The sequence below is a fragment of the Gopherus flavomarginatus genome, chromosome 20, assembly GCF_025201925.1.
Source record: "Gopherus flavomarginatus isolate rGopFla2 chromosome 20, rGopFla2.mat.asm, whole genome shotgun sequence".
Lineage (NCBI taxonomy): Eukaryota > Metazoa > Chordata > Testudines > Testudinidae > Gopherus > Gopherus flavomarginatus.
The window spans coordinates 2,622,556-2,643,290 of record NC_066636.1 but is presented as its reverse complement, the minus strand read 5'-3'; the positions used below and the strand labels follow the sequence as shown (position 1 = coordinate 2,643,290).

The 20,735-nt window shown below is 57.3% G+C and overlaps 1 protein-coding gene across 1 annotated transcript; it reads right to left on the bottom strand.

Annotated features, from left to right (window-relative positions):
* Positions 1-1,043: 1,043 nt before the first annotated feature.
* On the bottom strand, positions 1,044-17,204 carry LOC127038232 (sialic acid-binding Ig-like lectin 16). The gene is made up of 12 exons (XM_050930750.1): positions 17,073-17,204; positions 7,264-7,425; positions 6,528-6,932; positions 6,069-6,389; positions 4,536-4,589; positions 3,906-4,169; positions 3,607-3,672; positions 3,233-3,499; positions 2,767-3,072; positions 2,558-2,651; positions 2,176-2,299; positions 1,044-1,516 (listed from the first exon to the last, which is right to left on the bottom strand). The coding sequence occupies exons 2-12, from the start codon at positions 7,397-7,399 to the stop codon at positions 1,325-1,327; spliced, it is 2,229 nt and encodes a 742-aa protein (XP_050786707.1). The 5' UTR covers positions 7,400-7,425; positions 17,073-17,204; the 3' UTR covers positions 1,044-1,324.
* Positions 17,205-20,735: the final 3,531 nt, after the last annotated feature.

Below are 20,735 nucleotides of genomic sequence, written 5' to 3'. Positions count from 1 at the left end.
GATATATCACATTGGAAGAGTGAGTGGCAGCCTGTAAGTCCCCCTCCCTGACAGGTGGCACAGCTGCTTGGAGGGGGTCTGGCAAACTCTCGTGAGGGTAGTTTCAGGTTCCGGCAAGCTGGGGTAATGGAAGCCGATCTCCTCCACCACATTAACAGGCCCCGGGGGTCAGGAAAGTAGGTACTCCCTGCGAGGGCCCACAGCAGAGACAGGCCAACTCAGAGGCAATCCCCAGGATGCAATGGGACCAGAGGGCCTAACCCCAGAGAGAGAGAGAGCGCAACCATCCCGGGAACTGTCACGCCAAAGGAGGGTCACTCCCAGGGGCCATACGTAGCCAAGCCAAAACGAGTCCTGGGAGTACACACAGCGAGAGACTGGCCCTGCCCAAGCTGAGATCTGGGCCCCATCATGCTGGGTGCTGCCCAGAAACTAGATGCGATTGGGGCCTTCCCAGGGAAAAAGCAGACGTAAAAACTGATTCTTCACTGGACGCAAATAAGTCATAGTTGTTAGTGGACCTTTGTTAAAAAAGTAGCCGTGACAAAAAATGACACATGAAAATCTATTTCAAGTGACAGCTTGTAAACAGGGACCTTTACAGTTGGATGCTTTTGGCTTCAGAGTGAACATGTTACCTTCAATAGAACATTGTTATTATGAAGTTATAATCACGTGGCACTGATCGACCTAGACAGAGACCAGGGCCCTGTTGTGCCAGGTGCTGCCCAGGCACAGTGAGAGACACTCCCTGCCCCTAAGAGTTTATAACATAACTAGCCCAGGGCACCATTATTATCCCAATTTTCAAGGTGAGGAAACCAAGGCCAGGCAGATGCAGCAACTGGCTCAGCCTCACCTACAGCAGATTCAGTGGAGCAGGGACTAGAAGCCAGGAAGCCTGAGTACCAGGCCAGCATGCTAGACACAAGCCCATCCCTCCACTCCCGCCAGCTGCTGCCCCTGAGTGTGACCATCCTGCCCATTTGTGAAACGAGTGGGTGAGGGCTCAGGCAGGGTAGAAGAGGGACTCCCTGGGGCTGAGAGGTTCTTTCCCCCGGGGGCAGTAGGGTTTAGGAGGGTGCAGGCTTTGAGACCCGGCTGCAGGGGACTCTGGGATACCTCCCCTCAATGCAGCGCTCCAGCATCTCCAAGGCCTACTTGACTCTGCCCAGAGTCCAGGCCTGAGCAGGGATTTGCGCCTAGGTCTCCTACGTCACGGGTCCAGCCCTGGGACGACCCCTTCCCTCTTCCTTCCTCACTATGATCGGCTCTGCACTGGACAGGCCAGATACACTCAGCCTGGGCCCATGGCATGAGGGGGCTATTTCAGCCGGACCTCGGAATATTCCGTGTCCGGGGCCTCCGGAGGCTCCCCCGCTTTGCACTGCAGCTTGGAGAAGTTGATGGAGGCGTAATGCAGCTCATCCGGCTTCCCCGGGCCCAGCGGGGCCTGTGCTGCTGTAGCCCCGTCCTGGACACCTTTGGTCCGGTGGGCGGCTGGCGTCTTGTGATCCTGAGTGAGAAGCAAGGCAGAGACACTAGGCAGAGACTTGCATCCACCTTGCTGAGCTGATTGCATGGGCTGCCCCAGGCCTCGTTTCCCCCACCCGCCCTGCAAATGCATTTCCGGCATCGGGTGTGCACTAGCAAGAGGCAGGAGATTGGGTGTGTTTCACTCTCGCTGCACCATGAGCTGATCCCATGCCAGCTACAGCTTGATTAATGAATTCACTGCCTCAGCTGCACAGGCCACACATTAGCAAGATGCATGGGGTTGTGCACATTTTATGCACTGTGCATGCATGATTTGATCCCATGCATCTCATGGATGCATAGACTATTCTGATGCATTCTTTGCATTTCCTGCAGGGTGCACATATTTGGAACAGACATGGTGCACCCTGCGTGCATTATCTGAGCATATGCATCTAATACCATAGAAGGCAGCCGCATAAATGCATTTCTTGCCCAGCTAGTGTGTTTGGGAGACACCCAGGGGTTGGCACTATTCAAGCCCCAATCTAGTCCTATGCATTTTGTGCCCTGGTAACAGCCTGGCTTATATTCATGCTTTCATTAAGGGGGTGGGAAGAAGAAGATGTGGACGGGGCAAAGAAGGGGTGGGGTGGGCAGAGCAGGTGGGCTTGGTCCCTGCTCCCCGCAGGTACATACCATGGGGATGGTGGTGACGTTAATGTAGATCAGGCTGGTATCATCCACTGTGTGCTTGTCCTGGCTCCTGTTAGCCATTTCCCCTGCCTCAGCAGTAGGGGGTGCCAGATCCTGGCCCCACAGCCTGTGGGGAAACAGATCAGGACAGATGCATGAGACTGGGAGGGGGGGGGAAAGAGACCCATGAGGAGAGAGAAAGTAGGGACATGCGTGGGGGAGGCTAGAGCACAGGGGACTGGGATAGGCCAGGGAGAGGGGCTTGAGGGAGGAGGATCTCACTTGGGGAGGAAGAGCGCTGGAATAACCCACAGGACATGGCAGGGGATCTCAGCGGGATCTTGGAGGGGCAGCTGGGGGGCGGGGCAGGAGGCCTCAGACTCACTTGATCACGCAGAGCCCCAGAAGGAAGAAGCCAGTGGCGACCCCCAGCCCACAGGCCACCCCCACGCCCAGCAGCTTGCCAGGCTCCTCCGCACCTGCGAAAACACAGAGCACAGGGCACTGCTGGGATAGAACCCAGGAGTCCTGGTTCCCAGCCCCTGACTCCCCTCCCCAGCCTGGGGACAGAACCCAGGAGTCCAAGTGTCTCACCTCTCTGCGGGAGGCTGAAGTCAAAGTGCAGGGCGGCGTAGCTCCCGTGGCAGTTGGAGCCAAGGCAGAAGATCTGGGGGCCCCTGTCCTCACTTCCCATCCAGCTCAGGGTGCTGACGACCTCGTCCCCCTGGGCCCACGAGCTGACCTGCAGGGCCCCCCATGAGCCATTCCCAGCCAGAGACACCCCGTCCACCTGCCACTGGAGCTGGGGTGGGGGGTGGGAGCGCAGGGAGCAGTTGCAGCTGATACTGGGCCCCTGGTGCTGGCAGGATGAGTTCAGCCTGGTCCCCGGCCGGGGGCTGTCTGCAGAGAGCAAGAGATTCTGACTGTTGTCACTGTGAGAGAAACCCAGTGGCAGGGAGTAGCACAGGTTAACCTCACTAACACCCAGTGGTAGGGAGTTGTGTGGATTAACTCCACTAATATCCAGGGGCAAGGAATCCCACAGGTTAACCCCACTCACACTCAACCTGCAGCTGGAATGTCCCCTGGGCAGAGCTCTCCTTTCTCTGGGCCCAGCACCTGTACAGCCCCCTGTCCTCGGCCGTCACGTTGGGCAGATCCAGCTGCAGCTGATTCTCCCCCACGGGGTGAGTGCCCTCGATGGCTCGGCCCCCCCTCACCCAGCCCAGTACAGCGGGGGGGCTGCTGGCGACGGAGCAGAGGAACCGCAGGGAGTCACCCTCCCAGGCTGAGAGCTGTGACCCGTTTGCCACCAGGGTGCTGGGGTCTGGGAATAGAAATAACACGGAGCAACTTGCACCCTGAGCCAACAAGTCCCTGCCCGGGGGCTGAATGGTGGCCAGCGCCCCCTAGAGGGGAAAGGCCCCGAGATACCTTGGAATAACTGGGGGTCACTCCTGTTAGCTCTGGAGACGGTGATTTGCAGAGTCGTCTCCAGAGCTGAAATACCCAAGGCAACATATTAGATTGGAGAGAGCCCCCCACTGACACCCTGATCTGCTGCCCAGCACCCCCAATACCCCCTGCCCCTCCACACCACCCCATGGATCTCCTGCCCACCCGCTGCAGCCTAGTGCCCCCTGCTGAGCCCCCAGCCCAGCCCCCTGCAGCACAGCGCCCTTCACTGAACCCCTGTCCTTATCCTTGCAGCACAGCCCCCCCCAGAGCCTTACTCTGCACATGCACACACAGGGCCCGGCTGGCCGACCCATAGGAATTCTTTGCCCAGCACCGATACTCCCCAGCATCCCCTATCCTGAGATTTGGCAGCTCCAGGCGCCCGGCCCCTCCCTGGCCAGGGCTCAGGGACCTGTTCATCCTGGCCCAGCTCAGAGTGGCCTCAAGTCTGCTCCCAGCCTCACAGCGCAGACTTAGGGAGTCATCCTCCTGAGTCTCCAAAGACACGACGTCGCCCTCAGCTCCCAATGGGGCAGGCCCTGGAAGAGACGAGCAGGCAGGTTATCCCCCCCTGCTGGAGATCCCCTCCAAAGGAGTCAAGATGCAGCCACCTCCGGAGTGGATGCCCTTCCAAGGCAGCAGGTCTCCGTCGCAGAGATCGGTCCCATAGTCACCTCCTCCATACTGACTAGTGCCCCCTTAATGCCACTCCGGGGTCTGAAGACAGAGGGAACCAGGCCTGCTCCCCCCATCACCCTCCCCACAGTCCTGCAGCTTCCTCGGGCTCTCCCCTCTGGGCACGGACCAGCCTGGCCCGGCTGAGCCTGGGGCCTGGCCCTGCGCATGGGCAGAGCGTGACTAGGAGGCGCTCACTGATTCTCAGGGCTCGCAGCGCAGCCTCTCACCGGGGCGTCCGTTCCTGGTCAGGGTCCCAGTGATGTTGGGGGGTCTGGGCGGGTCTGTAACACAAACCAGACAGGGGGGATCAGGGGGACTGGACAGCACCGGGGGGGTGGGGGTGTCGCTAGTGATCACTGAGCCTAGACATGGCCCCTCACTGTGAGCTCAGCTGGGGGACGGAAAAGTTCCTGAAGTGACACAAGACCCATGGGTGGGGAAGGGAAGTGACCGAGCCCCACCCAAGGGGTGCCTGATGGAACCCAGGGGCCGGGTTAGGGCCACACTGGGGAACCAGAACCGTGGGAAATGGAAACCCAAGGGACCAAAACCAGGAGGTCAAAACTCGGCCTAATAGGCAGAGGCACTAATGAGGGGCCGGGCTGCTCAGGCCTGGGTACTGAAGCGAGTGTCACCATTTCAGTGCCACTGTCTGCCAGGCGCCTGGGTGTTCAGTGTCCTGTTCCTCAAACATCTCCTCCCTAGGGTGGGACAGAGCCAGGGATCTAAATAACCCCACTCCCAGCTCCAGCTGAGCCCCAGCCACCACCAGGGACATCAGACACCCCCGTCATGGGTCCTTTGCCTTCCCCCCTCGGTTCATCTCTCCCCAGCCCTCTCCTTTTGCCCCTGGAGCTTGGCTAGCCAGGCCTGGATAGCACCCAGAGGGGTGGCTAGAAGCAACACCTGGAACAGCTGGATGCTGCTACCGGCTGGCCAGGCCTAGCAGGGTCCATCCATGCTGCCCTCAAAGCCCCATGGCTCAGAGCCTGGGTCCGTTGGGTTGGGCTGCGGGTCTCTGATTGCAGCGCGGACACGGGAGCGGGGAAGGGGGGCAGTTTCCTGCTAAATCTCCTTCCATCTGAGGGAACAAGGGCAGTCCTTACAGTGAAGCCTGATTTGATCCTTCTCCTCACAAGGGCAGCCGGTGATTTTCCCTCTGCCCTGGATCTGCAATGTGAGGGTCACAGGCCATTTAATGGGGGTTTGCCCTGGGGCAGGGTCAGCCGAGGTCTCTGGGCACTGAGCCTGGAGCGTGTTTAGTGCCGGACAGTGACAGTCCCGTTAACAGTCTGCCCCATACAGAGCATCCACCGATCCCGGCAAAAAGGAGAGGGGAGAGGAGACGCGGTGGGACAGCCTGGGGGGATCTCAGGGGGAATTGGAGTGGCTGGTGTGAGGTGGGGAATCCCAGTAAGAGGGGACAGTATTGAGGGGGGGTTGGATCCCAGCACAGGAGAATTCTGGGGGCAGGGCAGGTCGGGGGTGGAGAGGATCCCATTAGAGAAGGGCCTGGAGACCTGGGGGTGTGGATGGGAGGGGGTAGCCATAGCCAAGGGGGGCAGGAAGGGGTGAAGATCCCAAGGGAGAAGTGGCTGCACGGTGTGGAGGAAAGGGGCCTGGAGTAGAATTGGCTGAGGGTGCATGGTGGGGGGTGGGGATTCCAGCAAAGGGCTGAGTTGGGGGTCAGGCACGCAGGAGTGGGGAGCCCAGCAGAGGGGGCTGGGGGCCAGCACAGAGGGGCTGGGGTGGTCACTCACAGACGACGTGGAGCTGGACGGTTCTGCGGGTGGAAGGTCCCTTTGGTGGCCTGTAGGTGACGGTGCAGACGAGCTCTTTGCCATGGTCCCCCGGGCCGGGCGTGAAGCTGAGTGCAGAGCTGTGGGCCCAGGAGCCATTTGCCAGCCGGGTTGAGACGTCCCTGGCTGTGTCGCTGAACGGCCCCATCCAGGTGACTCGGGGAGGGGGCCCGGAGCAGCGCCCAGGGGCCGTGCAGGTCACAGTCACCGGCTCCCCGGCCAGCAGAGTCCCTGGCAGCCCATGCGCCGGCGAGATCTGGATCTCTGGCTCCTCCGTCAGCCCTGAGACATGGGGAGAGGGGAGAATCACTTGAGGACAGGAGACCTTTCCCCTCTGGGGTTACCGTCCCTGATCCGGCCCCAGAGCGGGGACTGGCTGGCTCAGGGGGGCTGATCAGCTGTGACTGCAGCTGCTCTTACCTGGCACCGAGATCGCGAGCTTTGCATCAGTGCCATAGGAATTGGAGAGGTAATTGTATTTCAATGATCCTTTCTCGAATCTAAAGAAATATTTCCCCGCATCCGTCCGTCGGGCATCGCTGATTTGCAAGGAGCAGTCTCCGTGCGCTGGCTTCTTCGCCAGCTGGAACCGGCCCTGGGTCTCCTGCGACACCCCCCGGCTGGAGTCACTGCTGGCCACGGGCGAATCATGGCCCACAGCAGCTGGATCCTTGTACCAGTATTTGTAGAGCCGGGCCCAGGAATTGTAGATGTCAGAGGAGGCTGGGTATGTGAAGGTGCAGGGAATGAGAACGCAGAGACCCTCCTGCACCGACACCGACTGTGGCACCGTCAGGGTAAGTCTGGGCAGCTGGGACAGGGACCCTGCAAGGGATGGGGAGGGATCAATGTGGGACCCATAGAGAGCAGAGACCAACCCTGAGCTCCCCGCACAGCTGCGCCAGTGCCCCTCACTCCCAATCTGCAGCCCCTTGCGAGTCCAGTCCTGGGTCCTTGACCAAATCTCACTTCATTTACTTTCTAGCCTTCCCTACATCGAGCCCTCTGCCCACACTCCCTGTCACTCAACACCCCCTAGCACCACACTGGGGCACTAGGCTCCCCTCCCCCTCTGGCCAGTCTCCCTTCCAAGTCCTGGGACAGATCTGGCCCTGCCCTTCCCCCTGCACTGGGGCTGCAGGTGCTTCTTACTTACCCCTCCAGAGCAGGGTGAGGATCAGGACCCTCAGCATTGCTGCAGGGGGGGCAGGATCCCCTGCTCTCCAGGGGAGCCCCTGAGCCAGGGGCTCCCCTTCTCTGGTGTCCTGCTGTGGCAGCAGGGCTCTTCCCATGGCTGGGGCGTCCAGCTGGAACAGACCTAAAGACAGATGGGGCGGGGAGTTTGAGAGCAGAGGCTGTTTAGGGGGACACAGATCTACCTTGGGGACTATCAGTGCTGCTGGGTTCTGCAGGGGGTTGATCTGGCACTGTTGGCAGTGCAGTGAGCCCCCTCCCCCCGCCAAATACCCAGACGGTTCCAAAAGATCATGGGCTAAAAAAAATCCTTAAAATTGGCAAAAAAACCCCCTGAGATCTTCTCCAAGAATTGTGAGATTGGCCATAAATCCTGAGCTGGTGACAGAAGATGGTGGGAAGGCAGCGCTGCTCAGTGCCTGCTTTGCTACAGTCTTCCCACAAAAAAACTACATGTGAGTGGGCGACCAGTGAAGTTACCACGAACAGCAAAGGGAAAGGCTGCAGATTGGGATAAGTAAAGGACACATCAGAGATGTTCCAACCAATCTGAATGAATTCAGATCAGTGGGGCAGGAAGCTGTTCAACCCAGGGGGCTGAAGGAATTAGTCGAAGAAATCTTGAAGCCACTGGCAATAATATTTGCAAACTTGTGGATGCCAGGAGAGGTCTCAGAAGATGGGAGAAGGGCTAACAGAGTAGCCCTCTTTAAAAGGGGAAAAACAGAGGAGCTGGGGAACTATAAACCAGTGATCCTGACCTCGACACCTGGAAAGCTACTAGAGCAATGTATAAAACCTTCAACTTTTGAGGCCGAAGGGGTGATCACCAGCATGATTTGACCATATTCTGCCAGCCACCCTCTCTTAAAGCAGGAATCAGTGGCCTAATGGACCATTGATAAAGATGCATTAGCCAGAATCTTCTGTCTGAAGCTGATTTCAAGGCAGTAACAGACCTTTAGGGTCACCACTTTGTTGTAGGTTTAAAATTAGCATTTTGCAATAAGTAAAAGGACGCCAGGATTGTTTTCTCCTGCAATGCAATTTGATGTTCCTGTTCAAATGTTCTGTGTAAATCAGTTCTGTTTTCCATGTGAATGAGGAAGGTGTGTGTTAGAAGATAGGTGTGAAGGCCATTACCGGACCAGATGTTCTAGAGAGGATCTGAGGATAGACATAAAGGCACCAGAAAATTGTAACCTGTCCCTATTGAGATTTCAGAGGAGGGCAGATTGACGACTCTAAAAGATAGGGCAGGCACCTATCAATGGGAAAAAGATGCTGTGATCAAAACAGACATGGGGAAACTCCCTGAGAGAGTGATGAAAGAACAAGATAAACGACGAGAAGAACAATTTAAGAGAACAAGTACTCATGAAACAGTGATTTATTACAGCATGATGGTGCAAAACTCATTGGTCCCAATGAAGATCACTATATAAACAGGGCGCTTTGCCATGAAACTTTGGGTTCGTCCTGCCAAGACTTCCCAGAAGCATCATGTTGTGACCAACAGAACCCGGCTCCTCTCTACCCTTGATCAACCTAGCTGGCCACTAGATTGTTCCGGACTCAGGACTGGTAACTATAACGTCGACTGGTGGGACAGTTTGTGTGTATGTATGTGAGATTAAATGCATATGCTAATAAATGTGGCGTTTTGCTTTTTCCCCTGAAGAAGATGCCGTGTGCTTCTTATAAGCATAACATAACTGCCCCCTCTGCAATGCCTGCCCTCCCTTCCCTTCACAACCGCCCCCATGGGAAGGGGGAAACCACAGTAGTTCCATTTCCTGCCCTCAGGTGCTCTCGGGAAGGAGACTAAGAGATGGGAGCTGGGGAACCCCCTGCTGTACGTGGCCCCCTGAGTCGATGCCTCCAGTGTGGTCCCCATGCTGGGGGAGCCCCAGGGCGGATCCTGATTGGGCTTGAGGGGCAGTGGCAGAGCTATGGGGGAGGGGAGCCCAGGGCTGAGTTAGCAAAGGGCTGCCGGTTGGTATTGAGGGGCACCACAGTCTCCACAGACCATCCAGCTTCCTCCCTGACCCTAGTTCCACTCAACCCTAGACCTGCAGAGGGGGACCCAGCGCCTGGGTCTCCGACCCTGCAGCCCAGGTGTGATGCAGTAGGGACTGTCTGTGTGGGGAGTGGGAGAGCAGGGGAGGACTTTAGGAGATGGACGATGCCAGAGCCTGTAACCTGAGCTAGGTAAGGGAGGGGAAAGGTCAACACCTTTGCCCGGGAAGGGGTCAAAGGAAGGGAGTGGCAGGAGGGAAGCAGTTTGAGTTTGGGCTTGGGGCTGTGTGGGCGGAATTCAGGGTATCCTAGCTAGGATCCAAGCACCCTGAAAGCCCAGAAGGACTCGGTGGAGGGGTCCTGACTGTGCCTGCAAGCTCTGCTGTAACCTGTGTTCCTGTTGTCCAATAAACCTTCTGTCTTACTGGCTGGCTGAGAGTCACTGTGGGTCCCAGGAAGAGGGGTGCAGGGCCGGACTCCCCCACACTCCGTGACAACTGGTGGCAGCGGTGGGATATACTGCACCCCGTGGAAAGCGCTTCCTGCAGTAAGTGACTGGGGAGCAGTAAAACGAAGGGGTGGTTAACCCCTGGGAGTGTGTGCCCAGTGAGAAGGACTTTGCAGTAACAGGGTCCCCCGGGGATTGCAGCGAGCAGTCCCAGGGGCGGAGGAGTCTGCAGCTCGACCCTGGCAGAGAGGTGGTGACCTCAAGAAGGGCTGGTGCACTAGGGGTCCCCCTGGAAACCGTGGGGAGCGGCGAGCACCCCTGCCTGTGAGTGGTCAGCAGGAAGATGTATGCCAAGCAGCGCAAGTGCGACCTGCTGGAGCTGTGCAAGCAGAGGGGGCTGCACCCAGGGAGACGCACCAAGGACCAGCTGATTGCCCAGCTGGAGCAGGGAGACCGCATGAATGAACGGAGCCCTGTCTCTGAGGGAACCAGCCGAGCAGATGCAGCGCAGGCACCAGTGTCTGTCCCCGCTGGGAGTGGTCAGCCGGCGGATGAGGGCTTCCCGAGACCCCCCCTTCCTAGGCGTAGAGGAAGGGCGGGGAGGAGCCCAGTGTATACCGAGGGCACCGTGACACCGCCGGCCAGCAGGGGATACTCCCGGCGAAGCTCACCCCCCAGCAGGGGATCCTCCCGGCGACGCTCGGCATCCGTGGAGCGGATGCGGCTGGAATATGAAAGGGAGCTGAGACGGGAGGAGCTCGAGGAGAAGGCGAAACAGCGTGAACATGAGGAGAACCAGCGTGAACATGAGGAGAACCAGCGCCAGCGTGAGTGGGAGGAGAAGGAGAAACAGCGTAAACATGAGCTGGACCTGGCCCGGCTGAGGAGCAGTGAGGCTCCGGCTGCGGTGAGTGAGGGGGGACCCAAGCCTACAAAGAGCTTTGATAAGCACTTGCTGCCCCGGCGTAAGGAGGGGGAGGACATAGACACCTTCCTGACGGCCTTTGAGAATGCCTGCGAGCTGCACAGGGTTGACCCTGCAGACAGGATCGCAGTTCTCACCCCCTTACTGGACTCCACAGCCGTGGAGGTGTACAGCCGACTGAAAGGGGCGGAGGCAGGGGACTATGATCTGTTCAAACAGGCCCTGCTCCGCGAGTTTGGGCTGACTCCTGAGATGTACCGGAAAAAGTTCCGGAGCCAGCGTAAAACCCGTGAGGTCACATACCTACAACTGGTCAACCGGGCGCAGGGGTATGCCCGCAAGTGGACAGCTGGGGCCCAAACTAAAGAGGACCTGCTTGACCTATTCATACTGGAGCACCTGTACGAGCAGTGCCCGTCCGACCTGAGGCTGTGGTTGATGGACCAGAAGCCGGAGAACCCGCAGCATGCAGGCCAGCTGGCCGACCAATTTGTGGACAGTCGGGCAGGGGATGGCAGGGAGGAGTCTCGAAGGAGCAGGCCTGCCTCAACGCAGAGAGAGAGTCATCATGGGACCTCCCAAAGGGGGCCTATGGAGAACCCCCCCAAAAGGGGAACATCCAGCGGCAGGTCCCTCCGACCCACTCAAGGGGACCCACGAGATATGGGCTGCTATCGCTGTGGCCAACGAGGTCACATACGGGCCCAGTGCCCCAAGCTCAGGGACAGACCAAGCAGACCCAACCCGCAGAGGGTGGACTGGGTAAAAACCCAATCGGAGGAGGGGCTACATTCCCAGGAAAGGGGGGTTGGCAACATACCACCTATGGATGCTCCCGGTTCCGGGTTTTTGGTTTACCGGGTGGGCGCGGGGCTGCCCCTCCGGAAAGAGTGCATTGTTTCCCTGGAAGTGGATGGGAGGAAGGTCACTGGGTACTGGGACACAGGCACAGAGGTGACGCTGGCCCGGCCCGAGGTGGTGGCCTCAGATCGGATGGTGCCCGACACCTACCTGACCCTGATGGGCGTGGGCGGGACCCCATTCAAGGTACCCGTGGCAAGGGTACACCTGAAATGGGGGGCCAAGGAGGGCCCCAAGGATGTGGGGGTACACCAATATTTGCCCACTGACGTGTTAATGGGAGGGGACCTTAAGAACTGGCCTAGTAACACCCAGAGTGCCCTGGTCGTGACTCGTAGTCAGAGTCGGCAAATGGCACTGCACCCCAAAAACGGGGAAGGTACTCGACCTGAGGTGCAGGACCCTAACTCAGGGAGTGGGGAACGCCCAGGGGCATGGTGCAGAGAGGCTGCGGCCTCAGACCCAGCCAGCAAGAGAGAGCCGGTCCCCATTCCTGTCCCAGCTGCTGAGTTCCAGGCCGAGTTGCAGAAAGATCCCTCCTTGCGGAAGCACAGGGACCGGGCTGACCTTAGTGCGGTACAGACCATGAGGAGAGGTTGCAAGGAGAGGTTCCTGTGGGAGAAGGGGTTCCTGTACCGAGAATGGGCTCCCCCAGGGGAAGTAGAGTCATGGGGGATCAAGAGGCAGCTGGTGGTTCCCCAGAAGTTCCGTCACAAGCTGTTGTACCTGGCCCATGACATCCCTCTCGCAGGGCACCAGGGAATCCGGCGCACCAGGCAGAGGCTGCTACAGAACTTTTACTGGCCTGGGGTCTTTACCCATGTCCGACAGTACTGCCAATCCTGTGACCCCTGCCAGAGGGTGGGGAAGGCCCGGGACAAGGGGAAAGCGGCTTTGAGGCCTTTACCCATCATAGAAGAACCTTTCCAGAAGGTGGCCATGGACATAGTGGGACCTCTCAGCAAGACGACCCGGTCAGGGAAGAAATACATCCTGGTGGTGGTGGATTTTGCCACTCGCTACCCCGAGGCGGTGGCCTTGTCCTCTATCGAAGCAGACACAGTGGCAGATGCGCTGCTGACAATTTTCAGCCGGGTGGGGTTCCCCAAGGAGGTCTTAACGGACCAGGGGTCCAACTTCATGTCAGCCCTGCTCCGGTCCTTATGGCAGAAATGTGGGGTCCAGCACAACTGGGCCTCAGCGTATCACCCCCAGTCCAACGGGCTGGTAGAAAGGTTCAACGGGAAGCTGAAGATGATGCTAAAAACATTTATGAACCAGCATCTGCAAGATTGGGACAAGTACTTACCTCACCTGCTGTTTGTGTACAGGGAGGTACCCCAGGAATCTACCGGGTTTTCACCTTTCGAACTGTTGTATGGAAGGCGGGTGAGGGGGCCCCTAGACCTGATGAGGGACGAATGGGAGGGGAAGGCCTCTCCCGAGGGAGAGTCAGTGGTGGAGTATGTCCTGACCTTCCGGGAAAGACTGGCCGAGCTCATGGGCCTGGCCAGGGAGAATCTGGCCCGAGCCCAGAGGAGGCAGAAGGTCTGGTATGACCACACAGCACGAGCCCGTACCTTCGCCACCGGGGATCAGGTGATGGTTCTTATCCCCGTGAGGAGAAACAAACTCCAGGCCGCCTGGGAAGGGCCCTTCAAGGTTATCAAGCAACTGAATGAGGTAAACTATGTGGTGGAGCTGTCAAACCGGGCACATCACCGTCGGGTGTACCATGTGAACATGATGAAACCATACTATGACAGGGGGAATGTGGTGTTGGCCGTGTGTGGACATTGGGAGGGGCAGGGAGATGACCCCTTAGTGGATCTATTCCCTGGGACAAAAGCTGGTTCCCCCCTGGAGGCGATTCCCCTCTCTGAGCAACTGACCCCGGGCCAGCACGCTGAGATCAGAGGGGTGCTGCATCTGTACCGACAGCTGTTTTCCAACCATCCTGGACGCACTAATTTGACTGTCCACCAGGTGGAGACCGGGTCACACCCCCCTATAAGATGCTCCCCTTTTCGGGTCACTGGTAAAACTGCCCAGGATCTTGAAAGAGAGGTCAGGGACATGCTGGCTTTGGGGGTGATCCAGCCGCCTTCCAGCCCTTGGGCCTCGCCAGTAGTGCTGGTTCCCAAGAAGGATGGGTCAATCCGGTTCTGTGTGGACTATCGAAAGCTCAATGCCATCACCGTATCTGATGCCTACCCTATGCCCAGGCCTGACGAGCTCCTAGACAAGCTGGGAGGTGCACGGTACCTCACCATTATGGATCTTACCAAAGGCTACTGGCAAGTGCCGCTGGACGCAGATGCCAGGCTGAAATCGGCCTTTATCACCCCTCTGGGGCTCTATGAGTTTTTGACCCTGCCCTTCGGCCTCAAGGGAGCGCCAGCCACCTTCCAGCGCCTGGTGGATCAGCTACTGAGGGGGATGGAGAGTTTTGCCGTGGCGTATATTGACGACATCTGCGTCTTCAGCCAGACCTGGGAGGACCACGTGTCCCAGGTTAAACAAGTCCTGGACCGACTCCGAAAGGCTGGGTTAACAGTAAAGGCTGAGAAGTGCAAAGTGGGGATGGCTGAAGTATCTTACCTGGGCCATCGGGTGGGGAGCGGCTGCCTGAAGCCGGAACCAGCCAAGGTGGAGGTGATCAGAGACTGGCCTGCTCCCCAAACCAAAAAGCAGGTCCAGGCCTTTATTGGGATGGCGGGGTACTATCGAAGGTTCGTGCCCCACTTCAGTGCCATAGCCGGCCCCATCACTGAACTGTGCAAAAAGGGGAAGCCAGACAAGGTGATCTGGACTGAGCAGTGCCAGGAGGCTTTCCGGGCGCTGAAGGAGGCTCTGGTTAGTGGCCCAGTTCTGGCAAACCCAGATTTTGACAAACCCTTTATGGTGTTCACTGATGCCTCAGACACGGGACTGGGGGCAGTGTTAATGCAGGAGGATGAAGAGGGGGAGAGACACCCCATCGTGTACCTGAGTAAGAAGCTGCTACCCCGGGAACAAAGCTACGCGGCCATCGAGAAGGAATGCCTGGCCACGGTGTGGGCCCTTAAGAAACTAGAGCCATATCTCTTTGGGCGACACTTCACCGTGTACACCGACCACTCTCCCCTGACCTGGCTGCACCAGATGAAAGGAGCCAACGCCAAGCTCCTGAGGTGGAGCCTGCTCCTGCAGGACTATGACATGGACGTGGTCCATGTGAAGGGAAGTGCCAACCTGACAGCGGATGCATTGTCCCGGAGAGGGGACCCTGAACTTCCCCAGGTCACTGGGCAGAGTGACCCCGCTCAGTTCAGTCTCGAAGGGGGGAGAGATGTGATGCAGTAGGGACTGTCTGTGTGGGGAGTGGGAGAGCAGGGGAGGACTTTAGGGGATGGACGATGCCAGGGCCTGTAACCTGAGCTAGGTAAGGGAGGGGAAAGGTCAAACACCTTTGCCCGGGAAGGGGAACAAAGGAAGGGAGTGGCAGGAGGGAAGCAGTTTGAGTTTGGGCTTGGGGCTGTGTGGGTGGAATTCAGGGTATCCTAGCTAGGATCCAAGCACCCTGAAAGCCCAGAAGGACTCGGTGGAGGGGTCCTGACTGTGCCTGCAAGCTCTGCTGTAACCTGTGTTCCTGTTGTCCAATAAACCTTCTGTTTTACTGGCTGGCTGAGAGTCACTGTGGGTCCCAGGAAGAGGGGTGCAGGGCCGGACTCCCCCACACTCCGTGACACCAGGTTCCCCAGGGTTTGTGACTCAGAGCCTGGGGAGCTGTCATGCACTGTAACCTGAAAGCAGAAGTGGGTGCTGAGGGGGCCACTGGGGAGACATGCTGTCTCAGAAACTCCAGCACCAATATCCTGCCAACTTCCCCTCCATCTGGCAGGGGCTGCCCTCAGCTTCCCTGCAACTGTAGCAGGCTGCATGTTGCTTGTGGGGCTGGAAATAGAACCCAGGAGTCCAGGCTCTGAGCCCCCTAACCCTCACTCTCCTCCCAGAGCTGGGACAGAACCCAGGAGTTGTGACTCCCTGCCTCCACCCCCCACTCTAACCCACTAGACCCTGCTCCCCTCCCAGAGCCAGGGACAGAACCCAGGAGTCCTGGTGTGACATTGCACTCCATATGTTTATGGAAATATGCTTATGAGTGTGAATATAATGTAATTGGAATATGCTTTATGCATAAGGTCTCTTGTAAGGGATCGTTACAAAGCTTATAATCCACTGAGCGAGTTCATCCTATTTGTACAAATGCATCATGCTTGTATATGAAGCTAGAAATATGAAGTTAACTCTGAAGTCCTCTTGTAATTATGCAAAGTTTGGGCCACTAATGGTGGTTTAGACTCTTGATGGCTCCCACTGACCAGGACAATTGGTTGTAAATGGCTGTTTACCTGAAAGCCTTCCTGTGAGTGAGGCCAAAGAGAATGGAGGCTGGGGTCTCACAGGACATGTGACCATGGCACCTGGTACTGGAATCCATCTTAAACCTGGTGCTTTTCCATTTAGGAGGAGGGTTGGGGAGCCAGAGACACAAAGGATTCCCACCTTGTGCCAAAGCCATAAAAGGGGATGGAACAGAACAAAGAGGGCTGCAGTCATGAGAAAACCCCTAGTTACCACCCAAGCTGGAACTAACAAGGACTGTACCGGGGAGAGGATTGTGCCCAGACTAGGAAGGAGTCTAGTCTGTGAAAGAAGCTTATTGGAACATCTCTGAGGGTGAGATTTACCTATATTCAGTTTCTTAAACATATTAGGCTTAGACATGCGTGTTTTCTTTTATTGTGCTTGATAACTACTTTGTTCTGTCTGTTATTTCTTGAAACCACTTAAATCCTACTTTTTATACTTAATAAATTAACTTCTGTTTATTAATTAACCCAGAGTAAGTGATTAATACCTGTGAATCTCTCTCTATCAGTGTTAGAGACGGTGGACAATTTATAAGTTTACTCTGTATAAAGCTTATACAGAGTAAAACGGATTTATTTGGGGTTTGGATCCCATTGGGAACTGGGTGACTGGGTTCTGGAGATAGGTGACCTGCTGAGTGGTTTTCAGTTCAAGTCTGCAGCTTTGGGAGCATGGACCAGACCTGGGTCTGTGTTGCAGCAGACTGGCGTGTCTGGCTCAACAAGGCAGGGTTCTGGAATCCCTAACTGGCAGTGGAAAACAGGCTCAGAGGTAGCTTCAGCACATCCAGCGACTGTCCCAAGGGGGTCTCTGTGACTGAACCCATGACACCTGGCTCTGAGACCCTCTAAACCCCAGTCTCCTCCCAGAGCCATGGATGGAAGCCAGGAGTCCTGGCTACCTGCCTCCCATCTCACCTCTATCCCTTTATTACTGCTTTTTCCAGTCACACAATAATATTTTAGCGCTAGCAGCTCACACCTCTTATCATATTGTACATGCTGCAGACACAAATCACTCGTCACAAGCTGAGATCCAGCTGCCTCCAGGGCGGAAGAACTGAGGAACAGCCACACAGTGACACTGTCCAGGGGTTGCTTACCCAGACCAAAGATGCGTCTGCCTCCGGTGTCAGGAGCCTGGGAACAGCGCACTGGAACAGGAGATGCCAGGTTAGGACGGCTAGGGAATCCCAAATCCAATGAGAAGAGCTGGGTGCATGAGGAGACCTGCCTGGCAGGGAGCGGGTTTGAGTGTCAGGGCGAGGGCTGGGGTGAGATGTGAGAGTTCAAGACAGGAAGGGGAAGTCAGGGCGTGAATCCGGCGCTAGACTGTCTCGCAGAAGCCCCGTTCCAGTGGCTGGAGATCTCGGTGCCATCGATGCAAGACGGAGATTGTCACAGATACAGGCAGCTCCCATGGACAGTTGGCTTCCAGCCCCAGTGCAGGGGACTGGCTGAGAGTAAGGGGAATGGGGCACGGGGCCTTTCCCCTCTAGGGTCTCTCAGCAGGGTGGGGCACTGGCTGGTGGGAATGGGACCTGGGGTCTTTCCCCGGTAGGGTCTCTCAGCAGGGGAGATGCCAGCAGATTGTAGCCGGTTCATTGAACTCAGATGGTTTGTTTTCTCTCTCTCAGTTCCTCAAATGCCTCCCAGGTCCCGGGTCACTGAGTCTGAGGACTCCCTTGTGATGGGACCCGAGTCATCGGCTGTATCCGGAGAGGCAGCTGGATTCCACAGCCCACCACAGAATCCATCCTTCGACTTAAGAACTGACACGCAGCTGAATCTGGCCTGGGTCAACAGAGGGACATCTCTCCAGTGCTGAGATGTGGCTGCCTCTGGGCTGGGGCATGTTTATACAAGGACTCCTCACCCAGTGTTGAGATATGCAAGGGTTTGGGAGATACCTATAACTAAAAGAAACACAGTGCCCCCAGGGGCATTGAGACCATCCCCGATGGCTGGGCCCTCCCGAGTCTCGCACCCCATCAAGACCCAAGCCCACTCTGCCCCAGGCCAGTGGTACATCAGCTCTGCCTCCCTGAGCGTGGGCACCAGCCGCTGTGCATGGAAGCTGGTTGCTGAGCAGACCTTGTACAACAGGAAGTTTCCAATCTGTGAGTTGCTCCAACTCCAGCCCGTGGGCACCAGTTTGGGGCTGGGTGAGAGCTGTGGAGAGCAGGTGAACAGGTGTGATGAAACAGGGATTTTTGTTTTGTTTTTTCTATGGTTGGCATGCAGAGGGCGTGGGACTCAGTTTCCCTGGGCATAACTGGTTTAACGAGGTGGTGGGGGAGAGAGTTTGTTGTTACAGAGGGCCAGTGAATGGCCTGGAGGATGGACACCCCAGCAACTAGTGACCTGATGACCAGGAGTCCCAGCTCGGGAGTCACAGCCAGTTTGGGACAGTGGGAGGATAATGGGTTGAAGGGAGAGGACCCCAGTGACCTGACCAGCTGGTTCCAGCCCCAGGGGGACAAAGGACGGATGAGAGGAGGCGGTGGCCCAGGCAACCTGTTTTTCTCAGGCAGAATACAAAGGACAGATGCGGGAGCTGGTGATATTGGATGCTCAGCTGGAAGGAAGGGTCTCTGGGCAAGGAAGAGAGAGCAGCCAGAGCCCACCTGGAGGCTGGAGAGACCTACATGTGCTGTGCTGAGGGAGGCCAGGCCTGAGGCCCTGAGAGTTTCCTGTGCTGTGTTCAGACGTTCAGTAAACCCTCCTGTGTTACACTGGCTGAGAGTCGCTCTGGTCTAGAGATCAGGGTGGCATTATTCCCTCTGGGAGTGGAGGCCCCAGGGGTCCAGAGCGAGGGGACTCCCTGAGGGGGCCCAAGGCGAGAGACAGGTATGCGAAGGCTCAGAGAGGTGCTAAGGCTCAGGAGACCGAGCAGGCATCAACAATCCAGGGGGCTGCAGTCCATGCGGCAGGGCCAGGGAGAGGGGACCGACAGGCCAGGCCAGGCCAGCTGGGGAAGGCAGGGCTCCAGCCCTGGAGCACCCACACTCAATTTGCGAACCGACCTGGGGAGAGAATCGCTACATCATCCCCATCGAGGTGGGGGGGAAGGAGCGTCTAGGGCTTCTGGGACATGAGCGCTGAGGTGACACTGGTGCAGCCCGAGGGGGTGGACCCAGACCAGCTAATGCCCAATGCCAACATGACCCTGAGAGGAGTGTTTGGGCCACTGTCAAGGTGCCTGTAATGAGGATACATCTGAAATGGGGAACTAAGGAGGGCCCCAATGAGGTTGGGTTGCACGATCAGCTACCCACGGAGGTGCTAATGGGTAAGACTGGCTGGCTAGCACTCAGAGTGCCCTGGTCTTTACCCGGAGCCAGAGCCAGTGAGAGACAACATGTCCTGATCCAGCAGTGCAGGACCTCCCAATGGCAGGGAGTGAAGCACCGAGGATAGGGCTTGACAGGGCTAGGCCTGAACCTCTGTCAGAAGGGGGGAAACTGAGGCACATCCAACCAGAGCTGTGGCCCTAAACCTAGCAGTTGAATTCCAGACAGAGTGCCCAAGGATCCCTCCTTAGAGAAGCTGAGGGCCCTTACTGGCCACAGCAGAGCACAGTCCCAGGGGGAGGACCGCCGGCAGAGATTCCTGTGGGAGAAGGGATTCTTGTACCAGGAATGGGCTGGCCTGGGGTAAACTGAACCTTGGAAAGCCAGGAGGCAGCTGATGGTTCCCCAGAGGAACTGCCACAGACTGTGGTACTCAGCCCATGATATTCGCCTCTCGGGATCATCGGGGCATCTGGCGCACCAGGCAGAGGTTGCTGCAGAAATTTTATGGGCTTGGGGACTTTGACAACGTCCGGCAGCACTGCAGGTCCTGTGACCCCTGCCAGAGGGTGGGGAAGGCCCGGGATAATGTAAAGAACTGCTGAGACCTTTGACCATCATAGAGGAGCCTTTCCAGAAGGTAGCTGTGGACATAGTGGGGCCCCTCAGCAAGGTGACCCGGTTAGGGAAGAAATACATCCTGGTGGTGATGGATTTCGCTATGCGCTACCTCGAGGTGGTGGCCCTGGCCTCTATCAAGGCAGACACTGTGGCAGATGAGCTGCTGAGCATTCTCAGCAGAGTGGGGTTCCCGACCAGGGGTCCAACTTCATGTTGGCCAAACTCCAGTGCTTGTGGTGAAGTGTGGGGACTGACACACCTGGGCCTCCATCACCCTCAGTCCAACGGGCTGGTGGAGAGGTTCAATGAGACCCTAAAAGATGATGCGGAAAACATTTATGGACCAGCACCCGCAGGACTGAGACAAGTATTTACCCCACCTGCTGTTCGCCTACAGGGAAGTGCCCCAGGAATCCACACGGTTCTCCCTGTTTGAGTTGCTGTATGGGAGGAGAGTGAGGGGACCCCTGGACTTGATGAGTGGAAGGGAAAGGCCACTCCCGATGGAGAGTCAGTGGTGGAGTATGTCCTGACTTTCCCAGAAAAGCTCCCTGGCCAAGCCCATGAGCTCAGTGAGAACCTAGCCAGGGCCCAAGGGATGCAGGACTGACTATAAAAGCTGGGAAGTGCGAAGTGGGGATGGCAGAGGTGTCATATCTGGGCCAAAGGGTGAGGAGCAGCCACCTGAAGCCAGAGCTGTCTAAGTGTGGGCAATCAAGGACTGGCCTGCTCCCCAGAAGCGGCAGCAGATTCAAGCTTTCATTGGGATGGCGGGCGCTACCAGAGGTTTGTGCCCTATTTTAGCCCCATGTAGAGGAGCAGACTCAGCCCTGCGGCGCCTCCTGCTGGTGA